At 44.0% G+C, this 18,133-nt stretch overlaps 1 protein-coding gene across 38 annotated transcripts in view; it reads left to right on the forward strand.

The window, feature by feature from the left end:
* Positions 1-1,996: 1,996 nt before the first annotated feature.
* The window catches only part of RIMS2 (regulating synaptic membrane exocytosis 2), a 485,006-nt gene continuing 468,869 nt past the window's right edge, over positions 1,997-18,133 (forward strand). For 20 of the 38 annotated variants that reach the window (XM_040587571.1, XM_040587573.1, XM_040587581.1 and 17 more), the window contains exon 1: positions 1,998-2,632. In XM_040587571.1, coding sequence (XP_040443505.1) covers positions 2,463-2,632 — 170 coding nt within the window. In that variant the 5' untranslated portion in view covers positions 1,998-2,462. Of the gene's footprint in view, positions 2,633-18,133 lie in introns of all 38 variants that reach the window. The other 18 variants (XM_040587603.1, XM_040587585.1, XM_040587587.1 and 15 more) reach the window with 3 other exon arrangements.

The following is an 18,133-nucleotide window of genomic DNA, read 5'->3' on the forward strand; positions in this document are numbered from 1 at the left end:
CCTCTTTATGACTTCGATGCTAGATTTATCTAGTGCCTGGAAGAAACAAGGAACTGGGTGAGAGCCAGCTGGCTGGAATCCAGTCCAAAAGGTGAAGGTGATGTGGACTGGAAGAGCAGAATGCTTTCAGGACCTGATGAAAAATCACACAGTTTATTTTACGAGGGTATCTGCTTAAATATAGTATACTCAGTTTCTATACAATGGTTTATGTGTCCCACAAAGGGTCTATTATACGTAATTTTACATAAAAAAAATGGAATGGGCTCCTTTCAGCTAAGGATGCCAATGACATTTCTTAGACAAAATTAAAACTTGATAAGTATGTGTGTGTGATAATAGGTATGGGTTAATGTGAAGACTTGCTTTACCACAGCCAACCTGTCATGTCCTTCTGGTGATCTGTTCTTCCAGAACTTGTTTTCCCAAACAAATGATGTCTGCAGCCCAGTATCACACACAGAACACTTTAGCTAGTGGATCTACATCCTAGACTTTATTCCTTGTGGAAATACAGCTAATGAAGACCAGGATACTTTCAGGAAGATGACTTTAGTCCCAGGCCTTTGCATCTGGTTATAAGTTGATGTCATAGTCCGTTAGAAATAGCGTCAGCTCCAGAAACGTGTGGTCTGCGGTAGAGGTTTCAAACTGTCCAAACTAAACCTTACAAACCCTCTTTATTATTGCTACACACACTTACGTGATATCCAACACCGATGTGAAAGAGACGGTATTAGGAGACATAACTCCTGCGAGTAGGTTGAAAACACAGATCTGGATTGAGTTATTTCTTCGGTGCTCTTGTATAGGTTATTTCCTGTTTATTTGGGCTGGATGGCGTTTTGGCCATTGTAGGAAATTATTTTTTGCCATCAAAATGACTGCTCAGGTGGGGGATTTAGAGTCAGGAAAAGTGTTTTGAGAGGTTTGTTCCACCACCATCCGGTTTCCAGGGTGGGAGGAGAACTTCCTTCACCGGTCTTGTCTCCTCGGTGTCATGATCCTGATCTTCTGGCTCAGAGGGATCTGTCCAGACGCCGGGGAAGATCTCACACCTGGGGCTGGCAGAAGGGCACTCTAGCAGGGCGCTGTGGGGGCGACTGTGGAGCAGCAGTCCTGTGGGCCGGGCCCGGTGGAGCCGGAGGGCGCCGCTCCCCCGTTCTCAGCCCGAACCGCTGACCGCGGCGTCGGGCCTCCGAGGGAACGGGCTGTGGCCCGCTTCGCCCCTCGTCTTCCCCGCTGCTGCCTCCTCGCAGGGGCCGGCGCCCCCCGCCCTCCCCCCTCCAAGCTCTTTGGCGCCAGGGCTGCTCCCGGGGACCGACGCCTCCGAGCCGGTGCCCCTCTGCGCCCGCCCCCCCCGGGCAGCCCCGGCGGCGGGAGCGGCGGCGGCGCAGGCTCTCCCCGCCCTCCCCCGCCCCCCCCGCGGCCGCCGGGCTCGGTCCTCCCAGCGCGTCGCCGGCGCCTTGGCTCCTCCTTGTCCTTCCTCGCGTGATTTTTATCGCGTCCATTTTTTGTGCGGGGATAAATAAATAAATAAGGGCCGCTGCCGCCCGGCGCCCCCCGCCTCCCAGCCCGCGCGGCGCCGCTAGGGGCGGCAGCCGGGCTCCGCGCCCCGCGCCGCTCAGGTGGGGGAGGCGGCGGGGCGATGCGGAGCCCCCGCCCGTGACTCCGGCTCCCCGCCATGCCATGGGTTAGGCGGACTCCATCTCGCAGCCGAGAGGGCACCAGCCAAGCGAGGCGGCGGCAGGAAGCGGCGCGGCCCGGCCGAGGAGCGGCGGCGGGAGGCGGCGGGCGGCGGGCGCGGCGCCCCGCGGGCCCCGCCATGGACGGCGGCGAGGCATTATGAGCCGCGGCCGGCGGTCGGGACCGGCGCTCGCCCGCTGGGGCTTCCCCCGCTGCGCGCCCCGGGGCGCCGGGGCTCCGCTCTCGCACGCCCCCCGCCTCGCCCCCACTCTCCCCCTCCCCGCCCCCGGCAGCCGCTGCCCCCGTCTCCTGTGTCGTGTCCCGTCCCCCCCCTCCCCGTCCCCCCGCCGCTGGCTCCGTCCCCCCGTCCCCGCCAGGAGCTCGGGGTTAGGATAATCTCGCTCGCACCCAAACCACAGCGCTCCCGCGGCTAATCCTGCCCTTTCCCCTCTCCCTCCCCACCCCGCCTCCGGCCCTTCCTCTCCCGGCGCTGCCCGCTCCCCTCCCCGCTCCCCCTGCTCTCCCCCCGGGCCCCTCCGTCCCCGTCCTCCCCGCTGCCCCCGGCGTGCCGGCGGCCGGGCAGGTGGGTGCGAGGTCGGGGCCGCCGGCCACCCCGCCCCTCCCCGGCGGGGCCGTCATTAGGCTGCCGGTTGATTACAGGGTATTGATTTGTATGTGCTTCTCCCGGCGCCGGCGGCGGCCGCTCCCGCTGGTGCCACCGCGGCCGCTGGAGTTCGGGCAGCGCTTCCCGTAGCGGCGGTGAGCTCCCACCAAACATGTCGGCTCCCGCCGGGCCCCGGGGCGGCCCCGCTGCTCCTCAGCCTCCGCCGGCTGCTCAGCCCGAGATGCCCGACCTCAGCCACCTCACGGAGGAAGAGCGGAAGATCATTCTGGCCGTCATGGACCGCCAGAAGAAGGAAGAGGAGAAGGAGCAATCCGTGCTCAAGTAAGGGCGGGCGCATCCCTTCCTCGTCCTCCCAGCCCACGGCCGGGCGCGGAGGTCCCTTTCCCGGGCTCGGGGGCGGCACGGCCGCGGCGGCCGAGAGGAGCCGGGCGGCCGGGGGCGGGCAGGGGCGTCTCTCGCCCGCCGGCCGTGCCCCGGCGGCTGGTCGGCGCCGGGCGGGTGTGGGGCGCGGCGGGGGGGACCTGCCGCCGCGGGAGCGGGCAAGCACGGGGCCGGGAGGCCGCCGGGGCGCCGCGGCCCGGGCTCGCCGCCTGCCTCAGCCGCGTTCCGCCGGGCGGACGGCAGCGCGGCGGCCCCGGCCCCGCACGCCCCGGCGCTGGCGGGGGCAAGGCGCCCAACATGGCCGCACAGGTGCCGTTCTCACCCGGCGTGTGCCATCAGGAGGAAGGGGGGTGGGGGGTGGGTCGCGGCGGCGGTTGGCGCCGCCGGAGGGGGCGGATCGGCGGCATCGGGCCCCGTCCCGGGGGCGCGGCGGGCTCCGGGCTGGCGGCGGCGGCCCTGCCCGGCGCTGGCGCGGCCGCCCGGGGCGGAGAGGGACCGCCGGGGCCTAGGCTCCGGCCGTCTCGCTGGGTGGGTTTGCCACAGCCGCCATCTTCCCCCGACAACGTGTCTGCCACCCGCCCCCGCCCCGTTGCTCTTTCCAAGCGTGAGCCCCGGCGCCGGGGGAAGCGGAGCGCCCTGCCGCCCTCTCCAGCACCGGGAGCTGTCCGCGGCGGGGCCCAGCTCCGGCCCCGGGAGCTGTCCGCGGCAGCACCGCCCTGCAGCGCTGCGCGGGTCTCGCCCCGCCGCCGCTGCCCGGGCGCAGCGGGAGCCGGGGCACACGGGGCAGCCTGGGCTGTTCCCCCTTGCGCTGCGCCCCGGCTGCCAGCGGCGAACCGGTCCCGCTGGAGGCGCGGGGGTCCCGCTGCCGGGAGCGGCGTGGGTCGTGTCCTGCCATTACCGGGCTGGGAGGCACCGAGTAAACTCCAGAAAACTCTTCTCCCTCCGTGGCGGAGGAATCGCGCTGACTTCTGAGGGCTTGAAAACAAGCAAAGCTACTGCTGTAGTGGATGTGACTTTTAAGTGTGTGGTGTAGCTGAAGCGTTAGCGGTTCTTTTTACACCAAAATGAGTGTTGTGTCTTGGACACGCCAGCTGCAGCTGGCCCTCCGCGGTACCTGGAAGCTGTCTGCTGGGCTTTTGGTGCTGACTTTGGAAGTCTGCTTCCAAGATTCATTGCATTATTGTGAGCGTCCTAATGAAAACTTCAGATACCGTTTGTGTGCCAGCTGCTAAACTGTGAGGCGATCTCCTAAAGACATTTCAATGCCTGTTTAAAAAGATTTTTTTTATTGGGTGAGCATTTTGAAGAATGTCAGTGTAATATGAGCACTGGAAATAAAGTGCCATACCTTGTTTTATCACCGCCTCTCAGTCTCATGCTATACAATTTGCTTGCTAGTGTGATCCTTTCATTTTAAAGCAGTTTAGACTCCCCTAAATTGCTAAATTGTCTGGCATATTAAAATAAATGCATTTTTTTGTCTAAAATCTCTGGCCTCTTAAAAATCAGTAACAAAGAAGGAAATGGAAAATTATTGAAGTTGCGGTTTAAAGATATAATAATACCACTACAGTTTTAAGGAAGGCTTCTGGCAACTTTTGTTGTGGATGATAATATTTGTGATCCAATATAAAGTACAATTTCAGTATGATACTAGGATCAGCTTGAGCTGTTAAGCTTGCAAATGAAGAATAAACTGTTCTCATGTAATAACAAGGTACAGCCAACTTAGGAAATGAAACAAAACTGTTTCCATTGGTAATCACCAGAATCTTGGAAGCAGACAATGGGCAAAAGAAAGGTCCTCATCAAATCCAAAGATAAACTATGAACTAATTTAGTATCTCATTATGTCTCACTGAAGATTCCTCTCAAGTTCTGTGCAAGCCTTGAGGGAAATGGTATGGTGTAAAGTTTGTACACAAAGGATAGCCTGAAACAGCGCTCTCAGGAAAATGCTGTTGTCAATGGAATTCGGATAGATGGCCCACAGTATTTTACAGGATACTGACTGAGAAGTGATCTGGTGTCAGAAGAATAACTCACCAGTTTCATTTTTCTTAAAGTGAAGTGGCTCCTTGAACTATCGGGTCCATGTTTATTTTGAAAGTATCTACAGATTCATGAAGCACACACTCCACCAAAGTCATACCAGAACTTGTTCTGGGTTTTTACGCAGATATTACTGAGTTTAATTCTCTTGACAGATGTTTTCCTCTGTCAAGAGAAGAGAAAGAAGAAGAAGGACATCCCCACCACCCATATTTATATGAATGAACTACTGTTATTGCATAGAGATAAATATAGAGCTAAATTTTGCAGTCTCTGTTCAAGTGTAATTCTCCTGGAAGGCAAGCTCCTTTTGAAGTGGAAGGTATTTTTGTCTGACTAAGCAATAAAAGTGTGTCATTTCATTTAATGGAAAAATATGGGAGGATAAAAAAAAGATGCTAAAACAAGAGTTGACATTTAGAGATATTATCACAAAACTGTTCGAATGTTGTAGAAAGCAGCAAGCACGGATTTCCTCTTTTTTTTTTTTTTTTTTTTTTTTTTTGATAATTTATGGTGATTGAGTGACAGTATGAATGGCTAGTCCCTGGGTTCTACTTCCTTTCTATATTCTATTTCTATTTTGTGCTTTTCAGATTCTTATGCTATGCCCATCACTGTGGTATTTGAGCATCTTCCAAAAGTGCATTAAGTAGTGTGACTCACATCTGTAATGTGGACTATTTATTCTTTTTCCCTTCACTCCCTGGGGTAAATATGTGTGGATTTAAAATAGATACATGACTTCTTCACCTTATGCTTCTTTTACTCTTTTTGAGGAAAGAAAATGCAGATGGTATTGGGTTTTAATCTGTAGCAACTAATAGTGATCAGGTCAGCATGAATTCTCGCCAGGAGTTCTGGAACTTGATGGCATGGAAAGCAGAAGCTTTCCAGATTTGCTTTCTCCTTTGGCCTGGTTTGGTCTGTGAAATACACCTAGCTACTGTTGTGCACTGTGTTCCTGTGAGAGAGCTTCTGCTTTAAAAAAGAGTATGGACAGAAAACTCAGCTACTTGGACTCTCTCTCTTCTGGAATTTTTGGGACCCCTGAAGTGCATTTTGAATGTCATGTGCTAAGAAGGTGCCTTTTTGACAAGGTTATTGAACATATATTTTGCATAATATTTAATATGCATAGTGCATGACAATCCACGTGAATTTTTTTCTATACACTGGGTGCAAGTCCTTCTCTGCTGTTACAGAAATATTTATGTGAATTTTTTTCTATACACTGGGTGCAAGTCCTTCTCTGCTGTTACAGAAATATTTATGTATTTTCAACTTTTATCTTTGTGGATGTTTTGGTCTCTTTGATATAGCATAGAACTTTTGATCATGGCTTTTCCTTTACATGATGCACTTCCTCTTACGAATTCTAGTTTTCTGTGTATAAGCTTTCAAACAAATTTTAGATAGCACGTTTCCTTCATATGGTTTGATTTATGGTATCAGTTTTGTGCTTTTTTACTATTAATTTGTAGTTTATATAAAAGGACTGGCTTGATAAGATGCACGCAAAAAAACTTTTAGAAGATGCTAGCATGTTAACATTATTTCTAAAGACTTATGTTTCAGCCTGTGTGATGTGCATATACACTTTTCTACTTGCAGTATCATGAGTTTCCAGCTCCTTTGTCTAGCTATTCTAAAGACAAAATGCTGTCCTCTTAAAGTCAGTCTTTCAGGTCTGAAAATACACAAATTCCAGCTTTTCACGGGTGTAGACAGTTTGGCCCAGTAGAAGACAAATGTTCCCAAGTGAAATTTCATTTTGAAATCATCCAGCTTATATTTGCAAAACATATTTGCAAAGCATCACAGGTTTACTGTGAGGTCATTATAAAATAGGTCTTTTGTATTTGTCTGTGGCTGAAATCAACTGGCATTTTCGTCTGTTTTATCCAGGGAGAGAAGACATGGAAACATGGTGGGCTAGCTAGAGAATGGCAACTTCCCATTAGCCACCACTGTCAAGTCCAAAATAAGTTTTAGGAAGGTACAAATGACTGTGGGCTTGTGTGTGCTCAGTTGCTGTGTCAGTGATTGCACAGCCATGGTAAAAATTGGGCAGCTACACTGACAGAAACAAAATCTCTGACAAGCAGGCTTCTAAAAACCTAGATTGTGTGGGCTCCGTATGGCACCGTCAGTGAGATGGGGCCTGGGATGCTGGGCCTGGGGGAGAGGAAGCAATAGGTTGGTGGCTGTGAGCCACAGCACTGTAAATATCTGCCTCACAAAGCTCTTGTACTGCTTTATAAATAATTATCCTGATTTATAAATAATCAACTGATTTACACTGCTTTAAAAGCATTGTATGTTTAGGATTTGGATTTCAAGGCTGGAGGAACGAAAGAGGTGTAGGTTATGATTTTCGGTTTTGTTTTTTAAAATGAGAGGTATGTATATTGGAATTTCCGAAGATTATAGGGTAGTGCAAAAAGATTTTCTTTTGGCTAGATAGTAAACTAAGACTCCAGGCAATGTTGTTTAACTTATGCTTTCATAACTTTATGTTGTGTTTTGTCTGAATCTGAATCCAGGGTGTTGATCAGAACAGTTAGTTGCTACACCACTCATCATTTTGCTCTTGTTTCCGTGTATTATAAAGTAAAATATGGTCAAGGTGACTTTAAAAGCAATAACTTTAGGCAGTGTAAAATAAGTGATAGTGGAAGTTATATGAGAATATATAGTTGAGGAAGATATCTGTCCCCTTCCTTGCCCTGCCCTCTTCCCTGCCCTTCTCCCTTCCTACTCCCTCATTCTCTGCTCCCTCCTAATATTCTTCATTATCTTTCCTTTCTTTTAATAATTTGTACTGCTTTTTGGGCCTCTCTCAAAATTGTCATTATTCCTTACTCCTCTCTCACACTACATGCTGAGACATTTTATACTGTAGATAATATTCGTCTGGATGTTGCATCTTGTACTGTTTGCTTTTTGAGAAGACACGGTGTTTACAAGTGTTCCCTAAAGCATCTAGCACACTTTTGGGCGCTGTCTACAAATAATAGCAGTAGTACTTCCTTGTAGTGACTAAGCAGAATGTATTTGGAGATTATACAGACTGGCAGTTACACTAAGTACTGGGCTTGCTAACGTAACGTTGAGTAAAATTTCAGAAGACTGCAATAGTGCTGATGTTACCGCATTCAAGAAGTACAAGCAGAATGGTTCAGATGTGGAAGGCCTGACATCATATGGGGCTGAAAAATAGAAAAGCTGATACAGGATTTATTTAACAAAGAACCCCCAAAATAGATTTTTAATGCCAGGCAGTGTGTGCTTTCTGAAATCTTGTCAAATAAATCTGCTTTTGCACTTCTTTGAAACAAAAAGAAGAAAACATTTAATTTTGCATCTAAAAGACAAGAGTGCAGATCATCATTTAGGGTGCTGGGACTGTATCCTGGAAAGCGGTGACTGGGTGAAATGCAGTGGTCTCTGTAGGTGAGGTCAGGGGACTGAATGGTCCATTCTGGATTTTGCCTGCATGCATCTGTAAGCTGGGTAATGTCTAAATAGCTGAGAATGTCAAATAATTGATTTTTCCATTGAAACAACGGCTTAATCAGTGTATATATTGTAAGTGCAAAAATACACAGAAGTGATAGGTTACTACAGAACTGATATAAAATGCATTCTTACTCTGCCAATGTACTTTTAAAATATTTGAAGCTTATTCAAAGTTCCATAATAAGGAGGAAAAAATAATGTAGTAGTTTGAACTGTGAAACTTAATCCAGTGGAATGTGAAATTAGCCATGTACATGAACGTTCAGGTTTTATCTGTAAGGTAGATTTGACACTCTTGGGAATTGTCTTCAGCTGAATGTCACCTCTCGTCCCTCTGCTTTACTGGCTTCCTTGAAGTTCTAGTGTCGCATTCTCAGTCAGTAAGAAGGCTAGGAAAGTTTCTGGGACCATTAGGCCTACCTCTTCCAAGAAGGATCTTTTTTGTATGGCTGTCTTTCCTTTTGCCCCAGCATCTTCTCTGATGGCTTTTTTGACAGGGACTTGGGAAAACAAAATCAAAAATAACACAAGAAATGATGAGTTATGGTCTCTTCTGTATTTGTTTGTCTGCAACAGATATTACACCTTAACAATGAGCCCTGAGGTGGGGATGATTTTTTGAGTTAAGATTAGATCATGTGGGCTGTCTTAGTCATATGTCTTACTATATCATGGTTAATAGCTAAAAGTTATCATAGACAACCTAGTGTCTTTAAAAGTGGGCAGGAGTCAGTCATCTAAATTTAGACTCATAAGCAGGAAGAATCTCTTTAAATCCTAATTGTTTAAACATGGCATTCAAAACCAGTTGTCTTTCAGACAAATTCATTCCTATTATAAAACTTGAGTTCAAATCAAACCACATTGTTTTCAGTGCTTACTGAGTTTAGATTTTGCCTCTTTTTCAGGACTACATGGTGTAACAGGAGGAACTGTTGCATCCTTGAAGTATAACTGTCTGTTGAGGGCATATTACAGTTTATCAATAAGAACAGTTTATGTCTAATCTGGTAGTGTTTTTGTAAACTCAGTATATTGCAGCAACTGCATCTTGTGATTTGTTAAAATTCTGGTGATACAATAAAAACTGCAGAATCAGTGCTGTGCTGAAAGGCTGCTTCTGCATGATATTATGTTGTGACTGTTTCCTCATGTTGTTTCTCCATGGTATTGCCTTGAAGGTGCAAAGGGATCAGTCAGGACTGAGATTATAAGAGTTAATGTAACCATACAAGATTGTATGGGGGAGTAGTAGTTCATTTAAGAAGTTAATACATGTAATTTTTGGAGAGTTGAGTTCAAGGTAATTTATACAGTTTTCTGCTGTTTTCATTGAAGGTAGAAGACAGTTCTTTTATAGTCTGGAATTCAAATATCGGCTGTCATCACATTTCTCTGCCTAAACATGTTTGAAGAGTGATCGTAGCTGCATTTTGATAAACTGAAATAAAATTAATGCATTTTTGTAGGGGAGTTTTTAATAGTCAACTTTATGTGTCTTTTGGAGTTTGAAAGTTTTGATGTGAGAGCCTAAAGAATATGTTTTATTTAGGCTTTCAACTCTTTTATTAAAACCACAGTGAGATATCCTGTTCCAGCAGAAATTAGGGAGAGCTGAACCTGTGTTTCAAAAAAGTCTGAGTGCTTCTGTTTAGGAGATTCACAAAGAAAATCTTTAAACTTTAAATAAAACGTTAAAAAGTTTTTTTTCTTTTTACGTCTCTGTGGGGTTGGTTCTTTCTTCTTAAATCTCATATGGAATTGCTTAAATACTTCCTGATGACTTATTATTTCTCCATTTAACAGTAATATTTTTAAGGTGAATGGTTTCTTATAGCAAATACCATATTGTATTTGTACATAAAATATCTCACAGGTTGTATAGCATTGCTAGGTATTTGATACAACGTGGCATTTTAGTTCTATGTATTTGAGGGCAGTCTTTCTTTAGATTGTGTATTATCTTAAGCACATGAGGGACATCAAATGTTTTGACCTTTAAATAAAATTGTGAGTTAGAAGAGTCAGCTTTTTCTGGAAAACGTTTTGCAACCATCTTTCATACAACTTTTCAGAATGAGTACTCTGGTGTGTTAGGAAGAAATCTTTTACCATATCATGTTACTCTTACTCATGGTGCTTTTATACATTTTTCTCTTTACAGAAAGGATGAGTGAGAAGTAATGCTTTTAAAGCTGTTTAAAGCCCAGATAACACATAGAATAATAGAAAATAGTGCTGGTTGGGACCTCACGTGGTCTTCCAATTCATTCTTTGCCTCAAGGTATGACCAACTATAAGATAGCAATTCCTGACACTTATTTGTCTCATCTAGTGATTCCCAACTGTGAGGGCCCACCTAGCCAGTGAAATAAATAGGCTTCATGGCTAAGGCAAGGGCACATAACAGATGACACACAGAATTCAAGCTAATCAGCTCTGCAAGAGCTGTACTGCCTACACAAGCAAAAGTGAGGAGTGTGCCAAACAGATTTTAGGGTAAACCTCTTGGATCCAGTATGAAACTGTTACAGTTTTTTTCAAATGATAGTTAACTACTGAAAGGTATGAGAACAACGGATCCAACTACTGACCTAACCAGAGCTGAAGATTCCTTCCACCCCCTAGGTAATTTGTCTCAGTTACTCAGAGTCGCTATCCTTACCATTAGATTTTTTTCCCTCTACTCTTAAACGTAAATCTCTTTCCTGCCATTTGCTGCTTACTTTGTCCTCGTGGAAATGCAGAGCTGTCTGCTACTTTTGTTTGCAGTATATTTATATATTTCACAAATGTGATCTTATCTCCTCCTGTAAATTCTCATCATCTTTCTGTAGACTCAACAGGTCAGATTTTCTAGACTTTTGACGATTCTTGTTGCTCTTCTTTATGTACTTTCTGACTAATCTTTTTTGAAATGCAATGTTGAAAACCAGACACAGTATTCCAAACAAGTGTATGGGGAGAGCACAAGGATAACACCATGTGTCTTGCACAGAGCACTTCCCTTGTACAGTCAGTGCCACGTGTGTTTGGGTTTTTTTTGTTGTGATAGAGCATTACAGACTCGTGGTCAGCTTGTGATCTACTGTAACTTCAACATGCTTTTCTGCAGAACTGCTGTTGAATCAATTATTCCTCATTTTGTATTTTGAAGTTGATTACCTCAGCTATGCATAGTATTTGTCTTCATCCCTGTTGTATTGTATTCTGTCTGTATCAGATGCCACTTATGAATTTTGCATGAGAGTGCTTAAATAAAATGCACAAACAGCCCTTGGAGCAAGAACAAGGATTTGCCTCTAGAGAGTATCCTAATCACAGAGCTATTTAGACTTTCTCTTGCTTGTCCATACATTCACATTCCTGACTGCACAGTTGCACAACTTCACTGGTAAGATGCAGAATAATCTTGTTCTAGTTTTGCCCATAGCTTATTCATCGAGGAAGAGAGTGCTGTGTTCAAATCTCCTCAAGCTGAGCAGGATCTGTCTACAACACAGGTCTTGCACCTCCTTGGAAAGACTTAACTGCTACACTATCGTAAGGGAAGTAGTTGCATCTCCTGCTATATTTATTGAGTTGATAGAAGCTGTTGGCTGACTCACAATAAATTTGGCAAAGAAGTTGAGGTTCCAAAGATACTTAATTACTAAGGGTCTAATGCAAATAAGTAGATGGTAGTGGAAAGGGATTGTCCACGCTCCTAATTGTGGAAAAGTCTGCTCACTGCATATTACATACCAAGGAGTCCTTATAGAGAAGAACCAACCACAGACATCAAAATAAATCAATCATAAGCTGTGAGTCCTTACAAAATCAGACTTCCTTCAGTTGAGCACTCATGTAACTACTTGGTTAATGAAAACGATTGTCTCAGTTTTGGTATATTTTTCATTCCTGTGTTCCACCATTTAGAGCTTGGGTTAAGGACTGAGCCCAGAAAATCCTGGGATTCTTCTGACCAGATGTGAATATCTACAGTGTAAGACATCTATATCTGAAATTGCTTAGATTCAATTTAAAGCAAAAGGAAATAAAGAAGTGCCTTTAGGACGTGATCTATATCATCTTGAATTAGACATTTCAAATAGGCTGGATAAATTGCAAAGCCTATTTCTGGCTATCAACTTAAAAAGAAGATGGAGTGAATGTGTCAGTTGTAAAGGTCTACCTTGTAGACATCTTGTGCTAGGTAAGCTGAATCTCACCCTCAGTTCTGCCTTTAAGAGTAACTCTTCACTATTTGGTCTTGGAAGAATGCCATAGCCAGTTTCCCTACTGGCACTGAATTTTGTGGTTCTCTAGATTTTTTTTCTAGAAGCCTGTTCGTCAGTCTGCATCTTTTACTTACATTTCAATCAATTAGTAATTAGACCATGCTCATTTATACATATCTTTACTATTTGAGACTACTGCTGGGAACCTGAGTATGTTTCCCTTCTAGTCCAAGGTTATTCTTGGGGTTTGGTATATTTTTTATACTGAATTTGGAAAACCTTCGAAGAATGAGATCTAAAAGAAGGCCTTGGAATACAAGATCTTTTCAGCATGTGGGATTAAACATACCTATCAACAACAGTACATTGCAAAGAAAATCTTCACAAGCCATTCACCAACAAGAATGATTAGTGGATATTTTAAGCCAGAAGATAGAATATTATAGATGAAGCTAAACTCATTGCTAGATGAGAAGTTACAAACACAGGATTTGTCTACTACTTGTAAACTTCCACTAGCATAACACTAAGACCCAATGAAAACTCCATAAACTCAATTTAAGTTGATAATGTCTTTCCATAACTCACACACTCTCTCTTTTGCTATGTATCAACGGAAGTTAGAGAGATTTCAGCAAATGCTTTGAATATCTCCCATGCTTTGAATTTCTTCGTTTCTGCCAGTTATCCACTGCTTTAACAATATTTATTTAGCTACTGTGTATTTACTAGTTGATAGGTCACTTTTGTAGTAGTCTGTTAAAAACATGCTAATGAATTGCTATGCATTCTGAGTTCAGCAATTTCTTGCTTTAAAAGCCTGGCTAAACAGGTATCTGTGGAATATGTTATGTGGTATAGAAATCAAATATATTTTTGCTGAATCAGGCCCTAAGACAGTTTGGGAACACGGGTTTTGATTAAGCGTGCTTTCAGTAATTTGGTTAGTCATTGCGATTATGATGCATTTCATTCTGTGTAACCGACTGCTGCACAGTAAGTGACAGCTGAACCATGTATTATCTAACAGCTAGAAAAATAGCATCACTGTCACGTTTAGAAGGCTGAGGATTATACTTCTATCGAATACATGTTTTGTACTAAAGTTAGAATGCTTTGGGAAAATCTTACTTGTTTCAAACTACTTGTAGCATTACGGATATGAAATATCACAGTAAACAATATGAGTTGTTTAAAAATAAGAACTAATTTTTAATCTATAAATAGAATGAAGCTTCTTATTCTGGTTTTTAATAATTTATTGGCTTTTTGGATTGGTTGTAAAATTATGCCTGTGGATGCTTTGCTGATAGTCTGATTTACATATAAGTGGTATTTTTGAGGAGCTAAATTTAACTGAATGGGAAATAGTTCTCAAGTGCTGATATTACTTCCATGCTAATATATATCACATCAGAAGACGTTTGAAGTGAAGCAGTAATTTTAATTATTCTGCTGAACTTTACCAAAAATGCCAGGGAAATTCAAGTTAACAGGTCATAAAGTTAAGCAAAACCCCAATAGGATTGAAAGAAAAGTGTATTTTTACCTAGCATCCACATTTCTTTTTAAAAACTGTATCTTCCGTGTTTAAAAATGTGTATCAGAAAATCCAAGTATCTTTTTTCCTTTCTTGTTTATGGTTTATCTGAAAAAAAGCTGTAGAGGGTGCTGTGAAGGCAATGAGCCAAGAAAAGGTATTTTCAGGGTACAGTACTGAGGAAATACTTGGTATTTGAAAGTGCTGAATTATTCTGTCTGCTACATATCTGAACATGTAGCTGGCTAAAGATGAATGAAATTTAATGGACTATAGCTGAGCATTGGTGTGCATTTATGTATTTTGAATTTAGACATGTTTGGAAGATCAGTGGTTTTAGCTGCTTCGTAGTGTTTATGTGAACATGCCTTCTGCAGAATTTACTGAGCCTTCTTGTCTAAAATTTGGTCTGTGTTATGTATGTGAAGAGTCTTTATAACACAGATATTCTCTTGTATAAAAGAAGCTTTATTTGTAGGAAGACAAAATAAAGATTTTTAGTTAGATTTTTAACTTAATATGAATGGTCATGCCTGTTCTGCACAAAAAAAAGTGATAATAATTGTAGAATTAGGTCATGATCACACTGACACGTATGCCCCAACTTAACTTCTCAGACATCAATAACTATTTCTTAACTGAGTAGGACAAGTTATTTGCAAGTAAGAGATTGATTAATTAAAAGTAATATGGCCTAAAATAGTGCCTTTGTTTAGACTTTATACATTTGCCCAATAACATTTCAAAATAATTTTTTAAAAAAGCATTTACTGAAGCTGGAGTTTCACTATGGAAGTTGAGTCATGGCTCAATAGTTAATAATCAGTTGTTTTTTTTTAAAATTATTTTTCAACCATTGTGCATATAAGGAATATATTGTATGCTTTGCAAATTACAACTACTCTTTTAATATGAAAGGTTTTCCTGAAAGTTTACCAGTAAAGTTCATTAGTTGAATCGGTAAATACGTAAAGGCACTTTTGTATATTTTTTTGTTTTTATTATGAAGATAATTGAATGAGATATTAATTTTATTCTTACATTAAATAAGAAAAAGTTGTTTAGAATTGGTAGCATTTTGTTACTTTTCATAGCCACAAAGTATTTCTTTGAAAGGGCTTAGGAGTGTTTTGTTATAGTAGTCCATGAACAATTCGTGTTTCAAAGGGACTGCTGTTCCTAACACAAGACTAAACACTTTCTTAATAACGATGACCTGTTTTAAAACAGGTCCTGCTGCCCACTGGCACTGCTGGGTGTTCAGTAAAGCTGCCAAAAAGAAAGATGGTGGCTTGTGTTAAAAGGGGCAAATTGCCATTATTTAATGGCATCTTCTGTCTCGGACATAACTTTTGTTCAGTATTTATAAAGTTACTGAATGATGTTATCATGATGTGGAAGGAGGTTTAGGCAAGAGCTCTACTGTGCATTTCCATTGCTTAATATGTTTGGTTATCATTAGTACTCTTTTTAGGGATAGGTTGAACATCTGCATAATAGTTTTTATATTTACATTACTGAAATGTATTCTAGCCATAGTTTCAGTTCAATGAATTTTTTCTTCAAAAAGTTTCCCTGTGTGTGAAACAAAGGGAGGAAAGGATTGTTATTGAACTCTTGCCCATCAGCCCGATTATTCTTTGCCCTTTAATTCATAATTAAGTTCATACTGCCATAACAAATGAAAGCTTAAAGAAAAAAAAAAGAATTTATACAGAGGCATGTAACTCACTAGATTCATAACTAAATATCGTATCACTTCTTGTTCAGTATGGAGTCAGTATTTGTGCTGGGTTTACACACCCAGGTTCTGGGCGAGGTTGCAGAAGTGGCTTCTGTGGGAAGACATGAGGAGCTGCCCACATGTCAGAACTGGTTTCAGCTAGCTCCAAAATGGATCTGCCCCTGGCCAAAGCTGAGCCCATCAGCCACACTGGTGGCATCTCTGCAGTGACATGTTTAAGAGAAGATCAAAAATGCTGTGCAGCAGCTGTGACAGAGGAATGAGAAAAATGTGGGAGAAACAGCCCTGCAGGCCCCCAGGCCAGTGCAGGAGGGGCAGGAGGTGCCCCAGTCACCGGAGCAGAGGTTCCCCCCAGCCCGTGGTGCAGCCCCCGGTGCGGCAGGCTGGTGACACAGGGAGGTCCATGCTGGGGCAGATCCCCACCTGCAGCCCGTGCAGGACCCCACGCCGGAGCAGGTGGGTGCCCGAAGGTGGCTGGACCCACACTGGAGCAGCTCCTGGCAGGGCCTGCAGACCTGCGGAGAGAAGAGAAGCTCCTGAAGAGCTGCACCCTGTGGAAAGGACCTATGCTAGAACTTTCTTGAAGAGCTGCAGCCTGTGGGAAGGATCTATGTTGGAGCAGTTCATTAAGAATTGTATCCTGTGGGAAGGACCCCACGCTGGAACAGGTGAAAAGCATGAGGAGGAAGGAGTGGCAGAGGTGAGGTGTTATGTGCTGACCACAACACACAACACCCATTCCCCACCCACCTGCACTGCTCGGGGGATGAGAGAGAGAAGATTCAGGAGTGAAGCTAGGCCTGGGAATAAGAAAGGGGTGGTGGTGGGGGGTGTAGAGGACTGAAGGCAGTGGGTTGGTCAGCATTGATAACATGCAGCTGTGACCTTGCCTCAGAGGCAGTGGGTTGATTGACATGGATGATGTGCAGCTGTAGCTCATTCCCGCTAAGTGGTTAAATAGCAATGAGGGTGGTGGGAGAAAGGGGTTGGGTGAAGGAGGAGCAGTGTGATCTGGTTTTTGGAGGAAGGTGAAACAATATGGGCAATAGAATCTGACTGATGGTAAAAGCCTTGTTGCAGCTTACTAGTTTGTGCTGCAACGGGGGGGGGGGAAGGTGTTTTTAGTTTTATTTTTATGTCCACCGTCCTACCCTGTTGTTAATTGGCAATAATTTAAATTAATCTTCCCAAAGTAGGATCTGTTTTGCTCGTGATGGTAATTTGTGTGCCATCTCTCTGTCCTGATAATGACTCACAAACTTTTCCATCTCATTTTTCTGTCCTGCCCTGCTGAGGGAGGGGAATGAGAGAGTGGCTTGGTGGGTGTCTGGCAGCCACCCAAGGTCAACCCACTATAGTATTTTGCAAATACATTTACAAAGCTAACTTAAGCCTAGTGACACCACTCTTCCTGGATTCCATGGGGAATCAACACAGCAAGAGAAACAGAGGCTTCTTCAGAAGGCAGCTCTGAGGAGTCAAATTCAGCTCTAGAACCCTGGGGCAGTTCTCTGCTGTCAGTGCAACACAGGCAGCTCCGCAGCCAGCCCAGCTGCTCCTTCCTGCCTCCATGACACCACCACGGCCCTGGTGCAAGTGTTTGTTGAACTGTCTAGTGAAACTGCTTCAGGGAAGTTAAGCTAATGAAAAATATTTTCCCCTTCACATTTTGGCAGAGTCTTTTTTTTAAGCTACAAAAAGGCACTGATCTGGTTTACTGTACTGTCCTGCAAGCTGCTGAGCTAGCACACCTGAGGGGCTGGAAGAGATTAGTTACGGTACTTTTTTGGAGTTTTTGGGAGCAAGGGACTTATTCCACCATTGTTTCCACAGTCTGCAGTGACTAGTCATGTTGCAATTATTGGGGGAAAACCAGCAGTCAGTATGTACGAATAATTTCTGATTTTGAAGGTGCTGTTTGAAGTCTATGAGTTGGTGCAGCCAAAATTAGTGTTTGGAGCTTTTCTCACAAAGAAAACAAAGAAAATGCTCATAAAATTTTGCTATTGAATAACTGGAGTTGAAAGACCATTGTTGGTGTTAGTTCAGATAGAGCTGGGGTTTGTGTCTTCATATCAAACAGCACGTGCAGTTTTTTTCTCAGACATTTTTAAAAACTTGATTTTCTGACATAATGGAATAAGTTGGTTCAGCTCATAGGATGTGGAATGAAAGGAGAGAGGAAATACCTTAGAAGAAGCTGGCTAAGTGAATGGGCTGTAGAAAGCTGTGTTGTTGCATTTTCCAGTGTGATCTGGGACATAAATAATGAAAGGTGTGTAGAAAAGGTCCTAGTTGTAATTGCTGCACACACAAGCTCATATATTTTCACATCTGACCAGACACTGTTTATTTTGTAAAAT

The sequence above is a fragment of the Falco naumanni genome, chromosome 3 (assembly GCF_017639655.2).
Source record: "Falco naumanni isolate bFalNau1 chromosome 3, bFalNau1.pat, whole genome shotgun sequence".
In the NCBI taxonomy this organism is placed as follows: domain Eukaryota; kingdom Metazoa; phylum Chordata; class Aves; order Falconiformes; family Falconidae; genus Falco; species Falco naumanni.